This window comes from Mirounga angustirostris, unplaced genomic scaffold (genome assembly GCF_029215605.1).
Source record: "Mirounga angustirostris isolate CCGP_5_RB_7025 unplaced genomic scaffold, mMirAng1.0.hap1 SCAF_6, whole genome shotgun sequence".
Classification (NCBI taxonomy): Eukaryota; Metazoa; Chordata; class Mammalia; order Carnivora; family Phocidae; genus Mirounga; species Mirounga angustirostris.
In genome coordinates, this window is record NW_026991714.1 from 102,546,286 (window position 1) to 102,567,663 (window position 21,378).

Consider the following 21,378-nt stretch of genomic DNA (forward strand, 5'->3'; position numbering starts at 1 on the left):
GGTGTGTTTTTCTTATTAGTTTGATAAAGTTTATATTTTGGTATACTAGGACGTTAAATATAGCACCTTGCAGTCATTCTGTCATTGAACCTTAAAAACTTGAGGAACCTTAAAAACTTTCATTTTGTTGCATGTATCAATAGTTCATTCCTTTTTTACTACTGAGTAGTATTTCATTATATAGATATACAACAAAATTTGTTTTTCTGTTCACCAGTTGATGGGGATTTAGGTTGTTTCCAGTTTTTGACATTTCATTTCTTGTTTATATTTATTTTATATTTATAAAGCTTGATTAGTTTATATTTTAGGAATAATAGCCATCTTTCAGATATGTATCCAAATATTCCCCCCAGTTTTTCTGTTACATTGTAATTTTGTTTATGATGGCTTCTTCTACATATAGAAGCTATTCACTTTTTAGTAATCTAAATCTTTTTTTTTTTTTAAGATTTTATTTATTTATTTGACAGAGACATAGCGAGAGAGGGAACACAAGCAGGGGGAGTAGGAGAGGAAGAAGCAGGCTTCCCCGTGGAGCAGGGACCCCGATGTGGGGCTCGATCCCAGAGTCCTGGGATCAGAACCTGAGCCAAAGGCAGACGCTTAACGACTGAGCCACCCAGGCGCCTCAGTAATCTAAATCTTTTATATCTTTCATTGCTTTGAAGCCTAGACAGTCTTCCCAGAATTCGTATCTTTTAATTAATAGCCACTTCAACTTTCATATTCTTCACATTTAACTATTCTAATAAACTCTTTCGGAATTTATTTTGATCTATGCTATATGTAACATTTTGGCATTCTTTTTGTCCATTTAACTATTTATAAAACATTAACAATTTAATGGACACAAATTTATCATTTTTATTTATAATAATTTACTAAACCTTTATTATTAGACATTTAAACTTATTTTTAGTTTTTACTATTATAGATCCCAAAAAGTTTTTATGAATATGGAGTTTTTGATCCTATCAAATTATTTCCTTAAGATACCTCCTTATAAGTGTGATTTTTGATTAAAGGATACTTATATAGAAAGAATTTACTACTTAGCTGGTTTGTAAATAGATGATAGGTTTTTCATGACTCTATTATTGAAAAATAGCTGTCTTAATAATGATGAAAGACTAATGTTTTTTTTATTATTGTTATGTTTATTATAAAGACTCATTTTCTCCTAAGAAACAACATGGTAAAACTGACTTTTTGCTTGGGGGAAATATATATATATATTCTCTATTTATATGTAGACATATAGATAGGTAAAAAGATAGATGATTTTAACATTTTAACACCTGAAAATGGAAAGAACCATATTGTAGCTCATTAATCAGCTCATGGATTTAAGTTTTTACATACTTAACACACTAGACTTCTTTCATTTCCTAAAGATTGTGTATCTGACTTTATTGAGTAAAATTGAAATATAATAAACTACATATTTAAAGTATACAATTTGATGAATTTTGACACATGTATACACATGTGAAACCATCACCACAGTCAAGATAACCAACATTTCCCTCATCCCTAATACTTTCCTCACATTCTTTTATAATCCCTCCTTTGCTCTATTCCTGTTCCCAAGCAACCACTGGTCTGCTTTATGTCACTACAGACTATTTTCCTAGAATCTATTTAAATGGAATCATACATTCTGTACTCTGTTTTATCTGGCTTCTTTCATTTAGCATAATGCATTTGAGATTCATCCATGTTGCATGTATCAATAGTTCATTCCTTTTTTTACTACTGAGTAGTATTTCATTATATAGATATACAACAAAATTTGTTTTTCTGTTCACCGGTTGATGGAGATTTAGGTTGTTTCCAGTTTTGGACTTTTCATTATCCTCAAGTTTTTAAAGTTCAATGACAGAATGACTGCAAGGTGCTATATTTAACATCCTAGTATACCAACTGGTTCCAAATTTCAATTGCAAAGATGTGTATGCTAAAGATGTAAATAAACACATACATAAAGGATAAATTAGGATAATACCTTCTATATAATTTTTTCTTACCTTTTCATAGACTGTACTGTCTAGGTAAGGGTAAACATGAAAAGCTCCCCGAATTCTCTTCACACCTGGATACAGCAATGGGACCATATTAACATAAGCCACACCATGAAATGAAAGCTGACTTTCATCATCAGCCTAAAGGATTAAAACCAGAGAGCTGTTAGTGCTATAGAGCAATGTAGCATAAGGTATGGAGCTCTGACTTAGTCATTCAAAGACCTGGCTTTAGGAATTAGCTATGCTACTTAACTTTGGCTTTGGGTCAGTTACATAGATATTTTGGATCTACATTTCTTTATATTCAAAATGGGTTTAATAATACCATGATCACTGAAATAATGCATATAAACAGTGTTAATGAATAGTAAAGACAGTAGTTAGATCAACACATACTCAAATTAATTGATAATATATGTATTCAACCAAAAAGTCAATTTCACCATGTTGCTTCTAAGGAAAAAGTGAAGCTTTGTAAAATAAAAACAACAATGGAAAAGAATCAGAAGCTGTGACTTTTAGCTTTAATTTATAGATTTTTATGAGTGAAAGGGACCTTACAAATCCTCCAGACCAGTGATGACAAATAGACTTTAACTTATGCCTAAATTCCAATAAATTGGTGGATTTGTTTCAGAGTACTGTACTGAGAAAGATTCTGTATCTTTATCTGAGTTCAGAAAGAAAGAGTGTTTTGATTAATCAGTAATATCTGCCATGGATGACAAGAATGAATGGTAGTCTCCCATCACGTATTTTCCATCTCTAATTTCATCTAAACTCCCATTACAAAGATGAGTAACATGTTAATTAATATAACAACATAATTTTTAATGGATGTATGGTTTGCCATAGAAAACTTTAATAGGGGAAAAAATCAATTTAACGAAAGAAATTACATTTAATCCCCACAAGATTAAAAATAATCTTTTTATTTCACATATTATAATAATTAGAAATTAGATTAAAAAGTCCTATGTTCGGGGCGCCTGGGTGGCTCAGTCAGTTGGGCGACTGCCTTCCGCTCAGGAGTCCCGGGATCGAGTCCCGCATCGGGCTCCCTGCTCGGCGGGGGGTCTGCTTCTCCCTCTGACCCTCCTCCCTCTCGTGCTCTCTGTCTCTCGTTCTCTCTCGCAAATAAATAAATAAAATTAAAAAAAAAAAAGTCCTATGTTCATGTAATAATATTGTGTTGTTAAGGAAAGTTAGCCAATGTACATTATATATTACAAAGGGAGAAGTGATTACTAGTAGTAGTATTTTTATTATGCAAAAAACTCTATTTTAAAAGTCAATAAAATAATTTAGGTACTTGTTAAGTATCTGTGGTATACCATGAATCATGCTAGGTGCTGTGGAGGACACAAAGCAGTCTATGACAGGATTCCTACCCTCAAAGAATTTATGAACAAGCAGAAAAGACCAGACATGCACAAATAAAATAATAGAGAACATGTTCTAGGCTCACAAAACTAGCTCTTTTCAGAATAATGTACATCAATGAATTCTATTACTCTAATTAGCAGACTAAAACATTATAAGTAGGATGTCTAAAAGAAATTCAGGAAAATGCATTAGGTTGAACCATATCGCCAATATTTAACTACTGTGCCCTATAAAAATGGCTATTTTGTGTGGTTTTATTGATGGTAAAACTATAATAAAGAGCTAAAGGGAAATAGGATATCTGGGAATAAAGTCTAAACAATTTTTAGTGGACAGTGGGGAGCTAGGGTGACCAGTTATCTTGATTTGCCAGGGACAGGAGAGTTTCCTGGGACATGAGATTTTCAGTGCTAACACCAGGAAACTACTTGGCAAATCAGGTTAAGTTGGTCACTCTAGAGAGCAGGCACATCAGTTCACACACTCCGTTGGTATCAGAATTAGAAGCAGAATAAAAGGTTGGGTCTAGGGACGCCTGGGTGGCTCAGTCATTAAGCGTCTGCCTTTGGCTCAGGTCATGATTCCAGGGTCCTGGGATCAAGCCCCGCATCGGCTCCCTGCTCCGTGGGAAGCCTGCTTCTCCCTCTCCTGCTCCCCCTGCTTGTGTTCCCTCTCTCACTGTGTCTCTCTCTGTCAAATAAATAAATAAAATCTTTTAAAAAAATAAAAAAATAAAAGGTTGCGTCTAACCAGACATTTCTTATATAAATATTTTTAAGCAAACAAATTAACCTTATCAAATTTTGCAGCTTTCCCTTTGGGTGCAGTAGTCAGAGGAACTCTTGTGATCTCTACAGGCCAAAATCGACAATCAGCAATTCGCTTCTGAAAACTGCAAATCAAAAATCAGTCCATTAACATTATTTACAAAAATGAGGTTAGTATAATTTAAAGGGAAGTATTCTTCTCCTTTAAAAAGTAATGGAGGGGTGCCTGGGTAGTGCAGTCAGCTAGGCAACCAACTCTTGGTTTGGGCTCAGGTCCTGATCTTGGGCTTCTGGGACTGATCCCTCCACGAATGAGCCCCACATGGGGCTCAGGGCTCAGTGTGGAGCCTGCTTGGGAGACTCTCTCTTCTGCTGCTCCCTCTGTCCCTCCCCCTCCCCCCTCCGCGCCCCCTCACTCTCTTTCTCTCTCTCTCTCTCAAAATGAATAACTCTTTAAAAAAGTAATGGAATAGGCACACATATATAAATATTTTTATTAGGTAGGTGGGTTTTTTAAACCTTTCCAAATCTATAAATTCCAAAATAATTCTACTATACTGCTAGCAGAGGGAAACTATACTTTTTTTTTTTTTTTGGCAATATGAAGCAAAAGCCTTAAAATGGTCATAATCTTTGACCCAGAAATTCCACTTCTAGTGATTTATTCTAAAGAAATAATCACACAAGTATGCAAATAGTATAACATATAGTTATTTCTCCTGTGGAAATAAAGTAGGACTTACAGTGTCAGCTCTGACACGTAAAGTGTTTAGAAGTTGTTGCTCCTGTTCTTAGAACAAAAACAACAACAAAAAAACCCCAATCAAACTGAAAAATCAATGACCTTTCTTAGATCCATCTAAGGATTAAGTTCGTGGGGCCAATTACCACCCTGAAATTTGGAGATACACGGAAGTATAGAGAATCACGGCTGAGATCAGCTTACAGGTAGGAAAAAGTAACAAAGCCAGTAACTGGTGGAAATACTTTAATGGTAATTTTGACAGATTGCTGGAGGCTGGATTAGCCAAAGTTATAGACTGCTGGAAGCCCAGTCTTACAAGAGCCCCATAGTTTTATGGTTTTAAAGCAAGGGGCCCCATCAAATATTCATGGTGAAGATATGAGAAAAATCCTCTTAGGCAGAAAGAAGGGAAAAGTAACCATTTTGAAATATGCCTGGAGTGTTATCCATAACAAAAGCCTACTCTTGGGGTGCCTGGGTGGCTCAGATGTTAAGCGTCTGCCTTCAGCTCGGGTCATGATCCCAGCGTCCTGGGATGGAGCCCCACATTGGGCTCCTGGCTCAGCGGGGAGCTAGCTTCTCCCTCTCCCTCTGTCTCTCCCCCTGCTCATGCTCTCTCTCTCTCTGTCTCTGTATCTCTGTGTCTCAAATGAATAAATAAAATCTTAAAAAAAAGAAAAAAGTACTAAAAAAAAAAGCCTACTCTTTAAGGGAAACTACTTTACCAGAGCCTTATCTGACCCAGGGGAAGGGCGATTAGACAACTCCAGCTCTGTCTAGCCTTCCTGTCTCACATAATAAGTAAAAAATGTTGTTAAACACTTCTGAAGGTCACAGCCCAGGGAGTCAATCCATTAAAATACTGAGTTTTAACCAAAGGATTATAAAACACTTCCCCTTCCCAACACCTTCCCACCATATCAACAGGGTTCCAGTATAGTAACAGTGGATTATAACAGAGAGACTGCAAAACATAGACCCTACCTAAGAAAAGTTCTTAGGCAAACCCAAACACAACAGGGGAAGAGCAAAAAAGGAAACTGAAGCCTCTAGCACCTACATATATAGCAAACACTAAACACAGCCCAGCTCCTAGCCAGATTAACAGAAAACTTCACACTAAAAACCCTAATCACCTCACTTCTTATTACCCAATACATAATGTCCAACTTTCAATAAAAAAATTACAAGGAATAGTAAAAGGCAAGAAAAAAATACAAAACAGACACAACACAAGAACTAGACTCAGATATGACACATATTTTGAAATGATCATATAGGGAATTTAAAATAACTATGATTAGTATGTTAAGAACTCTAATGGAAAAAGCAGACAACCTGCAGATAATGTAATAGGGAGATGGAAATGTAAAGAAAGAGATGGAAATTTTTCTTATTTTTAACTGATCAAATAGATAACTGTTCAAAGTAATAATAGCAATAATGTATCCTTAACAAAATATCAGCAAGTCAAAGCCAAGAATGTATATTTATATTATGCACCACAGTCATGTGGGGAACCAGAAGTACATAGGAATTTTCTGAAATATCTGCTCAATTTTTCTGTAATTCTAACATTGTTCTTAAAAATAATCTAGCGTGGTGGTGGGTATTAAGGAGGGCACGTATTGCAATGAGCACTGGGTGTTAAACGCAAATAATGAATCATGCAACACTACATCAAAATCTAATGAAGTACTGTATGGTGACTAACATAACATAATAAAAAAAATAGTCTATGAATTGAAAAAGAAAACCAGAGTTCCTCATTCAAATCATACATATATTGATAATCCTCTATTTCTCATCCTCTTCCTAACCCCCAGGTAACAGAGACTGGTAGTTACCCAAACAATATCAAGTGCCTGTTCTTCTTTAGCATCTAACTCCTGATTTAGTCTGAGTAACAATGTGTCTAACAAAAATATAATTCCCAGCTTCTTGTGCATCTAGAGATGGCTATTGAGATATAAACTGAGGTTGCAGATTCTAGGAAGGCTCTATAAGGGGGGCTAAGACAGCCAGCATGTGTCCTTTTTTATCCATAAACACTGCCCTCTCTTACAACTTTCTGTGAGGAATGTGAACGTGCAGGATGGAGTTCCAACAGCCAGCTTGAACCATGAGACACCCTTGTGGATAGAAGGCACATGTTAAAAAAGGTAGAGCAAAAAGAAGAATGGAGCCTGGATACCTGATAACACTGGAGCTACCATACATGCAGCTCTGGACTTGTTTTATATGAAAAGAAATCAGAATCTACCTTGGTTAAGCCACCATCACTAAAAGACTCTGTTATTAGCAAATATGGTGAAAGAGATTCTCAGATCACCTTAACTCAAATATAGATAAAGTTAACAAAAGTAGTATTTCTTCCCACCTATAGTCTTTGGTGGTTAGACATATTCCCTTCCTCTTCCTACCTGACCACTGCAGGAGGATCAAGGTAGCAGCGACTTTCCAAGTCCCAAATAATCCTTTTCTTTATGCACTCTGCTTGGTTCCTAAATTCCCTGTCCTGTAAAATAGTAAGAAACTTTTGTTTTCTCAGTGTACTGTTGCTTCATCCTGCTCATTCTGTGGGGCATTCTTTTAATGGATTTGATCACAACACTTTTACTACTACTACTATTACTACTATGACTACTACTGTAACTACTACCACAGCTTAAATTTTAGGGTGCTTCACTATTAATAAAATACATAATATAAATTATTTTTATTCTTACAACAATCCAGTACTAAGTTCCAAATATTCACTCATATAACCTCAATCATCTGGTTCTCATCCCTGGATGCATATTAGAATTATCTGAGCTTTCATTTTTCTATTTATTTAGTTTTAAAGATTTTATTTATTTATTTGTCAGAGAGAGAGAGAGCAAGCACAAGTAGGGGGAGAGGCAGACAGAGGGAGAAGCAGGCTCCCCGCTGAGCAGGGAGCCCGATGCAGGACTCAATCCCAGGACCCCGGGATCATGACCTGAGCCGAAGGCAGACGCTTAACTGACTGAGCCACTCAGGTGTCCCTATTTGGGAGCTTTTAAAAAAATCACTACCTGGACAGTGATATTTTGAAAGTAAATTCTTTTTTTTTTTTTTTTAAGATTTTTTATTTATTTATTTGACAGAGAGAGACACAGCGAGAGAGGGAACAGAAGCAGGGGGAGTGGGAGAGGGAGAAGCAGGCTTCCAGCTGAGCAGGGAGCCCAATGCGGGGCTCGATCCCAGGACCCTGGGATCATGACCTGAGCCAAAGGCAGACGCTTAACGACTGAGCCACCCAGGCGCCCCTGAAAGTAAATTCTTATGTAATTGATCTCAGTTAGGGCTTGGCCATTGTTATTGTTTTAAAAGCTTTTCAGGTGATTCAAATGAGCAACCAGGGTTGAGAACAATGATCTAAACTAAAAAATATATATATAATGAATTATTATTAAGCCATCAAAAAGAATTAAATCTTGCCATATGCAATGATGTGGATGGAGTTACAGTGTATTATGCTAAGTGAAATAAGTCAGAGAAAGCAAATACCATATGATTTCACTCAAATGTGGAATTTAAGAAATAAAACAGATGAACATGTGGGAAAAGAAAAAAAAGAGGGGGAGCAAAATATAAGGGACTCTTAACTATAGAGAACAAACTGAGGGTTGCTGGAGGGGAGGTGGGCAGGGGATGGGCTAGATGGGTGATGGGTATTAAGGAGGACTCTTGTGATGAGCACTGGGTGTTGTATGTAAGTGATGAAACTAAACAAAATTGTACTCCTGAAACTAATATTACACTGTATGTTAACTAACTAGAGTTTAAATAAAATTTGAAACAGAAAAAAAATAAACCAAAATGTAATATAAAATCCAAATATGTAAAATAAAATACCTGATCTAAACAAAAATATAAATCAAAGAACAGGATGCATTTTCACTAATCACAATGATGAGAGAAGACACTGCACAATGTTTTCCAAATATTGCCTGACTTATTTCAACTATTTAAAATATTTAGTCAGATACTTAACATAATTCAACCATTTTCATTTTACAAATTATTTTTTTGAATGTTTCCACTAATGATTATTAACTCATTCAAGAAACATTTGCAAGTGTGCTCGCAGCATTTTCTCTGCTCTTGACAAGTATAGGATGTAGAAAGAAAGAACAAAAGAAGAAATGAAGAATGAGGGAAGGAAGGAAGGAGGAAACAGAAAAAGAAGGAGGAAGAGAGGAATAAAAAGAAAAGGATAATTTCAACTGCCTAAACATCCACCAATAGGAGACTGGTTAAGTGAATTTAAGTATGTCCATATACGATGTCATGTCATACAGCAAGTGCAAAGAAAGAAAAAGAGTAAGAATGTTCTTTAGGTAGCAATGTGGAAAAATCACCAAGGTACACTAAAAAGCAAGTTGTAAAACAGTGAGTATGCCACCATTTCAGTAAAAACACAAACAAACAATAGGGAAAAGAATACATGTATGTATATATGTGTGTATATAAAGCAAAACTGACATTTTCCCCTGCTTTCAATATGATTAAGCACTTTATTTACTCAGTTAAAAACAAACACTTAAAAAGAAAATAAACAATAAACAATAAACACTTTACACACTGAGATAAAAAAAAATAGTGTCTTCCTGACAGGTTCTAGTCCGAAAATAACAGGATTTTTGAATACTTCCTATAAATCTAGACTTCCTAAAGGAAAATAGTTTTATCCCTGACTTTTACTATGCTAATGTCTCTGAGTCAGTCTTTCTGAAATCTTACTCCTCTGCACTCTTTGCAAGGAAACTTCACTCTTCCAAATGTTTTTGTTTGTGAGTCTTCCTTTTTTCCTTTGATATATATATTTGCTTTTATATGCATGACCTATGACCATATTATTACCTACTCAAAAATAAATAAATCTGTGGCACCCGGGTGGCTCAGCTGGTTAAGCGTCTGCCTTTGGCTCAGGTCATGATCCCAGGGTCCTGGGATCCAGCCCAGAGTAGGGCTCCCTGTTCAGTGGGGAGTCTGCCTGTCCCTCTCCCTCTACTTCTCTCCCTGCCCTGCTCGTGCTCTCCCTCTCTCTCTCTCTATCAAATAAATAAAATCTTTTAAAAATGAATAAATAAATAAATTTAAAATAAAGAGTAAATTTGAATTTAATAAATTATTTTGTTTGTTGAACTTAAGAAGTCAGGAGACATTTTCATCAAAATTAGATAATTGTTTTATTTTAAAAAGTAACAAATATATATAAATATATTTTATGTATTATATATAATAACATTAATTATATTATGTTATTAATAAATATATAATATAAAAACATTTAAAAAGTGTTTTAGCATCTGTCTATGCATTTAGTTTATCACCAAAAAACTGCATCATTCTCTCACCTCTGGGCGGTTGAGTTCTCCTTCTTCTTCCTCATAGGGCCCACCAATGATGAAAGCATCAGGAATGTTATTAGCTCCTGGAGCCAGAATGTTGGCAATTGGCCATTTTTTGGGCCTGGGAACAGGTTCTCTTTCCCCTCCAAGCTTTAGAGTTCCATTCTTGAACAAAATGGGAGAGTCTTTCTACAGAATATCATACATCAGGAAATTTTGTAAAAGACTTCAAAATGAACAAAAAAGATTACTGAAGTATCTTTTCAATGTAATGTTGGGTGTTGTCTAACAGACCATTCTTTCTGTGATTATCTGATTCTACAGAGGAGCCTGTGCCCTTCATTGTCTTTGTGCTATTTTATAATTTTTAATTTATAAAAAATTGATAATAATGCAAAGAATTCTTGTCCATAGATATACAAATATATTTTGTTCAGTGGAGATGTAATTGATTATTGCCATGTGGCTGATGATGAGTTTAGAATTATTGGCAAATTCATTTCAACATTCCTGATTGCTTATATATGGGTTACTTCTTCAGATTCTCCTTTGAACCCTTTTTGGTTTAAATCCTTTTTCTTATTTTATATCTATATGAGAGTTATGATATACCTGTTTAAAAATTACCTTTTTAAAAACAAACTTAAATCTGACAAAGGGTTAGCAATATAGGCACTTTCCTACCTATAATTTATGTAAAATATACTTGCAATAGAAAATTGATAAAGATATAAATAGGCAAATTATAGAAAGGGAAATTAGATAACCCACCATTTAAATAACAACATGCTAGATATTCTTAATAATTGCAATGAACATTAAAACAATGAGATATCATTTTAAACCACAGATTGGCAAAATCTGTCTGAAAATAACAAGCATTGGCAATATTGTGAAGGGAATGATATTCTTATACATAGTTGATGAAAATATAAATTGGTATAACTATGGAAAGCCATTTTGCAGTTTCCAGTAAATTTAAAATTGTCATACCCTATAATTCAACAATTCTAGTTGTTTGGGTTAGCTAAAAAACTTCTGTGAAGGAGAGGCATTTCTGGAATGGCAGAGTAAAGACCGCTGAAAAGCTGCTCCTCCATAACAACAAGAATAGTGGCAAAAATTGTCAAAATAAAGGATGCCAAGACCACTCAATGGAGAAAGGACAGTCTTTTCTTTCTTTCTTTCTTTCTTTTTTAAAAGATTTTATTTATTTATTTGACAGAGAAAGAGAGAGAGAGAAAGCACAAGCAGGTGAAGTGGCGGGCAGAGGGAGAGGGAGAAGCAGGCTCCCCACTGAGCAAGGAGCCCAATGTGGGGCTCAATCCCAGGATGCTGGGATCATGACCTGAGCTGAAGGCAGACACTTAACCGACTGAGCCACCCAGGCGCCCCGGACAATCTTTTCAATAAATGATGCAGAAAACTAATTATCCGGGGCGCCTGGGTGGCTCAGTCATTAAGCGTCTGCCTTTGGCTCAGGTCATGATCCCAGGGTCCTGGGATCGAGCCCCACATCGGGGTCCCTGCTCCACGGGAAGCCTGCTTCTCCCTCTCCCATTCCACCTGCTTGTATTCCCTCTCTTGCTGTGTCTCTCTCTGTCAAATAAATAAATAAAATCTTAAAAAAAAAAAAAACTAATTATCCACATGCAAAAAAATCAAGTTTTACCCTTACCTTAAACCACATACAAAAATTAACTCAAAATGAATCAAAGGCCTAAAAGTAAGAACTAAAATTATAAAACTCTTAGAAGAAAACTCGGGAAAAACTTCATGGTATTGGATTAAGCAATGATTTCTTGGTTATGACACCAAGGACACAGACACAAAAGAAAGAAATAGATAAATTGGACTTCATTAAAATTAAAAAATTTTGTGCAGCAAAATATACTAACAACAAAGTAAAAAATGGGAGAAAATATTTGCAAATCACATATCTGATAAGGGATTAATAGCTAGAATCTATAAAGTACTCTTAAAACTCAACAACAAAAAACAACCTGATTCAAAAATGGGCAAAGAACTTGAATAAACATTTCCCCAAAAGAAAATATACAAATGGGGGCGCCTGGGTGGCTCAGTCATTAAGCATCTGCCTTCAGCTCAGGTCATGATCCCAGGGTTCTGGGATCGAGCCCCGTGTCGGGCTCCCTGCTCTGCGGGAAGCATGCTTCTCCCTTTCCCACTCCCCCTGCTTGTGTTCCCTCTCTCACTGTGTCTCTCTCTGTCAAATAAATAAATAAAATCTTTAAAAAGTATATGTATATACAAATGGCAATATAAGCATGGAAAAAGATGTTCAACGTCATCAGTCATTAGGGAAATGCAAATCTAAAACACAAGAAGATGCCAGTTCACACCTATTAGAATGGGTATTATCACAAAACAAAACAAAACAAAAAAATAATAAATATGGACGAGGATATGGAGAAATTGGAACCCTTTATACTGCTGGTGGGAATGTAAATGGTGAAGAGGAATTGGAGGGTTCCTACTGAAATGTAGATGGCAATAAAACAGATGGCAGTATTAACTAATTATACCTTTTTAGCAAACAATTTGGAAATCTCTATCAAGAGCCTCAAAAAATCCAACACAATCATTCCATAGAAATGTTGACTAAGAGGGGTGCCTGGGTGGGTCGGTTGAGCATCTGACTCTTGATTTTGGCTCAGGTCATGATCTCAGGGTCATGGGATCCAGCAGTGTGTGTCAGGCTCTGCAGTCAGCAGGGACTCTGCTTGAAATTATCTCTCCATTTCCCTCTGCCCCTCTGCCCCTCTGCCCTACGCACGTGCACTCTCTCTCCCCCGCTCAAAATAAATAAATAATCTTAAAAAAAAAAAAGAAATTTGGACTAAGAAAATAACCTGAAATTAACAGAAAGTTTTATACAATTAAGCACACAAATCCCCAAAATACACGCATAAAAGTAATATATAGAAACACATTAAAAATAGTCAATTTTAAAATGCTTTACATATTTTCCACCATAAATATGTATTTATTGACATAAATTATATGTAATATATACTATTATGTATATGTAAACTATAGATATCTACATATAAAACAGAAGTAAACTTTATTTTCTTAAACCTAAAGAAAATCTCAGTCATTAATAGAGAGCTTGCTTTGAATGAAAATCTTAGCAGGTGAGACAGAGATGACCATATGAGTGTTTAAATCTATATAAATATCTGGTTGCAGGGCTTTACCTCTCCAACTGATGGAACTTGCATACCAACCATGTAGTTCTGCATAGGCCCTACTGGAATGAAAGATTCAGGCACAGAGTAGGCAGCCTCCAAGGTGACTTTCAGTAGATTGCCTCCTAAGATCTGTGCTGTGGTCAATAAGGGTTCTGCCACAAATACTTTAACTTCAAGACTGCACTGCTGGAAAAGAATAAAATTATGCAGCATTTTGAGAATGCCAGAGGCCTTCCCACCCCCACCCCCTTTTTTCATTATCTTATTTGAATCTCATATTACTGTTCAAGGTAAGAAGGTCAAGTTTAATTATTTCCATATAGAGGATTCAAATAACTTTCTCTAAGTCTCATGCGTTAGAACTACAGCTGAGATGAGAATCTTATTCCTAAGCTAGAGGCCTTTCCCCTCTACCATACTGAGGTCACATATGTATACAAATACATATAAAAGGGGAATTGGAAGGTCCTATACTGAAATGTTAATAGTAGTTTCACATGAGTGACATTGGGTTGCTTTTTTTGCCAGTTTATATTCTGTGACTATCTTTGTAATTTAAATGTAGGACTTTTTAAAAATTAGACTCCACCAAAAAATTGCTAGAACTGATACAGGAATTCAGTAAACTCACAGGATATAAAATCAGTGCACAGAAGTCTATTGCATTTCTATACACCAATAATGAAGCAGCAGAAAGAGAAATCAAGGAATCAATCCCATTTACAATTGCACCAAAAACTATAAGATACCTAGGAATAAACCTAATCAAAGAGGTAAAAGATCTGTACTCTGAAAACTATAGAGTGCTTTTGAAAGAAATTGAGGAAGGCACAAAGAAATGGAAAAACATTCCATGCTCATGGATTGGAAGAACAAATATTGTTAAAATGTCTATACTACCCAAAGCAATCTACACATTCAATGCAATCCCTATCAAAATAACACCAGCATTATTCACAGAGCTGGAAAAAACAATCCTAAAATTTGTATGGAACCAGAAAATAGCCCAAATAGCCAAAGTAATGTTGAAAAGGAAAACCAAAGCTGGACACATCAGAGTTCTGGACATCAAAGCTGTATTATAAAGCTGTAATCATCAAGACAGTATGGCACTGGCACAAAAACAGACACATAGATCAATGGAACAGAATAGAGAGTCCAGAAATGGACCCTCAGCTATATGGCAGGAAAGAATATACAATGGAAAAAAGACAGTCTCTTCAACAAATGGCATTGGGAAAATTGGACAGCCACATGCAGAAGAACAAAACTGGACCACTTTCTTATACCATACAAAAAAATAAATTCAAATGGATGAAAAATCTAAATGTGAGACAGGGATGGATCCATCAAAATCCTAGAGGAGAACACAGGCAGCAACCTCTTTGACCTTGGTCACAGCAACTTCTTACTAGACATGTCTCCAGAAGCAAGAGAAACAAAAGCAGAAATGAACTATTGGGAGTTCATCAAGATAAAAAGCTTTTGCACAGCAAAGGAAATAATCAACAAAACTAAAAGGCAAACCTACAGAATGGAGAAGACATTTGCAAATGACATATCAGATAAAGGGCTAGTATCCAAAATCTATAAAGAATTTATCAAACTCAACACCCAAAGAACAAATAATCCAACCAAGAAATGAGCAGAATACATGAACAGACATTTCTCCAAAGAAGACATACAAATGGCTAAAAGACACATGAAAAAATGTTCAACATCACTTGGTATCAGGGAAATACAAATCAAAACCACAATGAGATAGATAACACCTCACACGAGTCAGAATGGCTAACATTAACAACTCAGGAAACAACCGATGTTGGTGAGGATGCAGAGAAAGGGGGATCCTTTTGCACTGTTGGTAGGAATGCAAACTGGTACAGCCACTCTGGAAAACAGTATGGAGGTTCCTCAAAAAGTTGAAAATAGAGCTACCCTATGACCCAGCAATCGCACTCCTAGGTATTTATCCAAAGGATACATAGTGATTCCAGGTGGTACCTGCACCCCAATGTTCATAGCAACAATGTCCACAATAGCCAAAATATGGAAAGAGCCCAGACGTCCATCAACTGATGAATGGATAAAGAAGATGTGAGATAGATAGATAGATAGATAGATAGATAGATAGATGGATGGAATATTACTTGGCCACCAAAAAGAATGAAATCTTGCCATTTGCAATGACGTGGATGGAGCTAGTGTATTATGCTAAGTGAAATAAGTCAGAGAAAGACAAACACCAAATGATTTCACTCACATGCGGAATTTAAAAAACAACATAGATGAACATGGGGAAGGGAAGGAAAAATAAAATAAGATAAAAACAGAGAGGGAGGCAAACCATAACATACTCTTAACTATAGGGAACAAACTGAGGGTTGCTGGAGAGGAGGTGGGTGGGGGGATGGGGTAACGGGTGGTGGGCATTAAGGAGGGCACTTGATGTAATGAACACTGGGTATTATATGCAACTGATGAATCATTAAATTCTACCCCTGAAACTAATAATACACTATATGTTAACAACTTGAATTTAAGTAAAATCTAAAATAAATAAATAAATAAAATAAAATTTTAGGTTTTCTTACTAAATACTTGAAAATCATATTCTTTAATATATTTCCATTTTTCACAGATGAGAAAGTATTTCTTGACAGCATGAACAAGCTCAAAAACTGAGTTTTTTAGAAGAGCTACCAAGGATTCGATGTTAGTAATGTACCCAAGTAGGGCTATCAAGACAGCTCATTGTTTTAATTAGAGAGGAGAAAAATAATTTGTTCATTTTTATTTTCTTAGAAATCACCATTAGTAAGAATAATTAATATTATTGTTAAAGAATTACACATTCTACTGGGGCGCCTGGGTGGCTCAGTCAGTTGAGTGTCTGACTCTGGGTTTCTGCTCAGATCATGATCTCAGGATCCTGAGATCAAGCCCCACTTTGGGCTCCACATTCAGCGGGAAGTCTGCTTGAGATTCTCTCTTTCCTTCTCCTTCTGCTCCTCCCCCTGCTTGCACACATGCATGTTCTCTCTCTCTCTCTAAAATAATCCTTAAGGAAAAAAAGAATTACATATTCTACAATGAGAAATTTCCAAGTTATGTCTCCAATAGAAATTCTCAGAAACAATGCTGTAAATGGTGTTCAGATAGCCTGCTAGTTCATGAGATGCACATATCATATGTGGATATGTTGTTTATTTGTATTAACAAAATGTAGACCATCACTCTACGAGGTAAATCTTAAAAAAGTAAAGGTGAAATGTAATTTCAAAAAACAAAAAACAAAAAAGGGGCCCCTAGTTGGCTCAGATGGTTAAGTGTCTGTCTTCAGCTCAGGTCATGATCCCAGCGTCCTGGGATCAAGCCCCATATCAGGTTCCTGGCTCAGCAGGGAACCTCTTCTCCCTCTCCCTCTGCCTCTCCCCCTGCTCATGCTCGCTCTCTCTGTATCTCTGTGTCTCACATGAATAAATAAAATCTTTAATAAAAAATAAAAATATAAAAAAAAAAGAACTTTGTAATGACCTTGGGGGGAAAAAAAGAAATTCTGATTTGGCAAATGTGCTTTTATTTGTATTATTTTTTTTTTTTCTGGAAAAACCCCAACTCTTTTAATTTTTCTCCTTGCCTGGCATGGCCCAGACTTGAGACATCTGAGCTTTACAAACACGATACAAATGTCAGCTCCTGGGGCCCTCAAACCATGGGGTTAAGTGCAGGCAGGGGAGGCCCCTTCCTGAAACTCCTTAAAGTACATCCACAGACTGGCCCCCATGTGGCCCTGAAGTTGGCCCATCAGCACACTGACAAGTTCATGGGCTGACAGGCATGGAGGGTAGGAAATGTGCTTTTTAATAAGAAAATATTTTTTCTTTTTCTTCTTTTTTTTAAAGATTTTATTTATTTATTTGACAGAGAGAGGGGGGGAGTGAGCACACAAGCAGGGGGAGCAGCAGATGGAGAGAAACAGGCTTTCCGCTGAGCAGGGAGCCCCATGTGGGTCTCCATCCCAGGACCCTGCAATCATGACCTGAACCAAAGGCAGATGCTTAACAGACTGAGCCACCCAGGCACCCCAAGAAAATATTTTTTCAAATATATATGTATATACCCATATATATACAGATATAGGTATAGATATAGATATATATGTATGTATCTAACATTCACACACAGGATACAATAGAAAGAAGCTTTAAAATGTATATTGGTTAGGGCGCCTGGGTGGCTCAGTTGGTTAAGCGACTGCCTTCAGCTCAGGTCATGATCCTGGAGTCCTGGGATCGAGTCCCGCATCGGGCTCCCTGCTCAGCGGGGAGTCCGCTTCTCCCTCTGACCCTCCCCCCTCTCATGTGCTCTCTCTCTCCTCTCATCCTCTCTCTCAAATAAATAAATAAAATCTTTAAAAAAAATAAAAATAAAAATAAAATGTATATTGGTTAGAACAATACAAAGATTAGCATGTCTCCTACACAAGGATGACAGAAATTCATGAAGCATTCGATATAAAAAATAAATAAAATAAAATGTGTATTGGTTGCTAATTATATGCCAGGCACTTTACCACAGCACTAGGAATATAATGATAAAGGAGACATGACCCCTTTTATTATGGGATTCATATTATAATTCCATGATTTATGATAAATCCTATAATAGAGACCTGTATAAAATGCCCTAGTCAAGGAGCACCAAAGAGGAAGTGAATAATTAATTATTGGGGTGGGGAGGAGAGATGGTGATGCCTAAATTGACTTCTATAAAATAAATTACTAAAAGTTTGCAATTTAGATAAGCAGAGAAAGGAAAGAAAATAATTCTGAACTAAAAGAAGAGTTTATGTAAAAGAGGATTGAAACAGCATGGTGTATTTTGTTCAGGTGTAAGTAGTTCAGGATTTTAGAATATAAAGCATAAGAAGGGGAGTCTGGGAGATGATATTGAACAAGTGGCAGGTTCCTATTATAAAAGCTGTTGCATGCCTGCTAAGGAATCTGGACCTTAACATGTAAGAAGTAGGGGAATCCATGAACTACATAGTACTGAACAGGGGATGAGATGTGATCCTATTTAATTCTAAGTCACCCGACAAGAGTGAGAAGGTGGAACTGGAGGGAGGTAAGAGCAGTTATAAGGCTACTTGTAATGTTCCAATGAGAGGTTATAAGGCAATAAAGAGTAGGAATAGGGCACCTGGGTGGCTCAGTCGTTAAGCGTCTGCCTTCGGTCATGATCCCAGGGTCCTGGGATCGAGTCCTGCATCGGGCTCCCTGCTCGGCAGGAAGCCTGCTTCTCCCTCTCCCACTCCCCCTGCTTGTGCTCCTGCTCTCGCTGTCTCTCTGTCAAATAAATAAATAAAATCTTAAAAAAAAAAAAAGAGTAGGAATAAAGCTAAGAAAAGAGGCACTTAGGAGATATAAAAGGCTGGATTTGCTGAAAGGCAGATTTGGGGATTGGTTGTATTTAGGGTCCAAGGAAGCACTCATACTGGTGACTGTTAAATAATGAATAATCTCTCCCCGCAACCCAGGAATATGAACACAGACTAAGAAGAAAAGGTGGCCAAGGTTAGAACCTTCACACATAAGACATGGGCAGAGGAAAGAGGTCTGGTGCAGGAACCTGAGAAGGTACAGTCAGTGAGCGGGAAGTGAGAACACCAAAGGGAAGAAGATTTTAAGAAAGAGAGGCATTGAAGAATGTGACACCTCTGACCAGTATGTCTCTGGAAAGATAAGTAAAATGTCCCAAAGTTTTCTAATTTGTATCACTCAATCAAGACAGGAAATACTTGATAAAAAAAAAAATTGAAAATATCCAGAAAAGTTGAAAAAACCATGCAAAGAAAAAAAAAAAAGACAGGAAATACTTGAAGATGAATTGGAAACTCTTTTCCAAGGACAGGTTTATGTCATTTTACTCTTTGAGTCTTGAGAATAATCAGTGTAGATGCTTAAATATAAAATTAGTGAGAACTCTCAAGTGAATGGAAATTAAGTGTGATATATTCTTTTCATTGAATGTGTAAAACAAGCAAACACAGAAATACTATGAACAAACATCCTAAGGACTAATAATCCATTTGACTAATTTTTCTTCTAAAGATGTGTAAGGAAAATCAACATAAGTACATATAAGTATATAAGCAGGGAGACTGGACCAATGAAGGCAGACTGAGCAAAGATATATACCTCTTTCTAGCACAAGTCACATGGAATTACAGAAAGATACTAAATTATATCTTTACCTCCAATAAAAGAATAATGCTGTAACATCCCTGGAAAATAAGAATTGCTATCAGTGGACTACATATTTATAGGAATCCTAGAAAGACAGAAAGCAAATTAAATCAGATCTTAAAACAAAAAACCAAACAACCTAGAAAGAAAACAACCACAGCCTAAAATAAGAGAGAGAGAGAGGACCACAGCAGACACAGGAGTGGACTATGGCAGCTCCAAGGTCAAAATCAACAAGAAGCAGGAATGGACCCACAGCAGTGGTTAATTAGGGAACTGCAAACGGAATAATTGGGTCATTTGGGCCCTTTTCTCTCTTTCACTTTTGCAAAACAGAAGGCAGCTGTGGTATCTGCTGAAAGTGAGTGTACTTGCACCAGAGTGGCAAAAGTAAAGACCCAAGAAGCTACCGATCCCCAGGAAGAATGGAAAACACAGGCCAGAAGACAAACCAGACTAGCACAGCCTACCAATTCAGGCTTAATATGCCAGAAAGTGTGGTAGGTGCATTCACGTGTTATTCAATTTAATCCATCAGGACATTTCCTTGGTTAAGCTTTCTCTACGTGTACCCCTGGGCAAAGTAACCAATAACTAACTACTCTGTGCCCACATGCTCCACTCCATTATTTAATCACACTGATTATGACCCATGACGTGTAGATTATGGACTCCTAAAGTAGGACTCTGATTTACTCATCTTTGTTTCCCGGAACTTAGCATTCTGTGTGCTTGTGAAAAGAATACACCTGATGAACTGGACTCAACTGAATCAAATCTTTATAACAAACAGACTTGGTAGACAACGGCAGGCTGAAAGTGGAGCTTTAGAACTCTGATTACCTTTACACTTGACCGAACAAGTTCTAAAGGAGAGCCTGGCACAGGGTGCAAGGGGACCATCGTTTCAAATGAACTCTCTCCTGCAAAAAGAAAGCAAATCAAGCCATAGAAGGAAGGGTTAGGCAGAGATAAATGTGTTCATCTTTTTATCAAACCCCTCAAATTCACTAAGGCTGATTTTTGCACTTCTCTGGAGCTAAATTTTATGAGCTTTTCTATATCTGCTTTTGAGCAAAGCACACATCTGACCTTCCAGTAAAGGAAGAAGGTCCACCACAGCTTGACCAAGAATTGAAGTCTTCTCATCTTTCTGTTTCTTTTCCTTTGGTAAAACTTCAGTCATAGTTACTAGAAAAATCAAAACAAAGAAAATGAGAATATGTTTGGGTCATCCATCAGATAACCACAGTGCAGCAAACAAAGCATTGTCAAAGAAATTTAAGAGAAATTAACTTGAAACTTGAGAAGGCACCATTGTTAGTGACTTCTGGTGGAAAATACTGAACCACCTCAGTGACCTATTAAATTTTTGCATACATGTTATAGTAAAAAATAGACTTTACATCATAATCATGTACACACATATGTATAAAAGTAACTGATGTATATGATTAAAACAAAGTTCCACATAATATTCATACTTCCTAACTGGAAACCCTTAAGCATTTTGTATTCTATTTCATGTATAAGAAATCACTGGTGGGTGCCTGGGTGGCTCAGTTGGTTAAGTGACTGCCTTCAGCTCTGGTCATGATCCTGGAGT

At 36.5% G+C, this 21,378-nt stretch overlaps 1 protein-coding gene across 19 annotated transcripts in view; it reads right to left on the reverse strand.

The window, feature by feature from the left end:
• CFAP70 (cilia and flagella associated protein 70) overlaps window positions 1-21,378 on the reverse strand; it is a 125,156-nt gene that overhangs the window by 71,428 nt on the left and 32,350 nt on the right. For 13 of the 19 annotated variants that reach the window (XM_064594808.1, XM_064594812.1, XM_064594807.1 and 10 more), the window contains 7 exons: window positions 20,865-20,963; window positions 20,616-20,695; window positions 13,528-13,707; window positions 10,313-10,495; window positions 7,349-7,443; window positions 4,206-4,305; window positions 2,031-2,165 (listed from right to left, as the gene is read on the reverse strand). In XM_064594808.1, the coding sequence (XP_064450878.1) occupies window positions 2,031-2,165; window positions 4,206-4,305; window positions 7,349-7,443; window positions 10,313-10,495; window positions 13,528-13,707; window positions 20,616-20,695; window positions 20,865-20,963 (872 nt within the window). The remainder of the gene's footprint in view (window positions 1-2,030; window positions 2,166-4,205; window positions 4,306-7,348; window positions 7,444-10,312; window positions 10,496-13,527; window positions 13,708-20,615; window positions 20,696-20,864; window positions 20,964-21,378) is intronic. The other 6 variants (XM_064594804.1, XM_064594806.1, XM_064594817.1 and 3 more) reach the window with 6 other exon arrangements.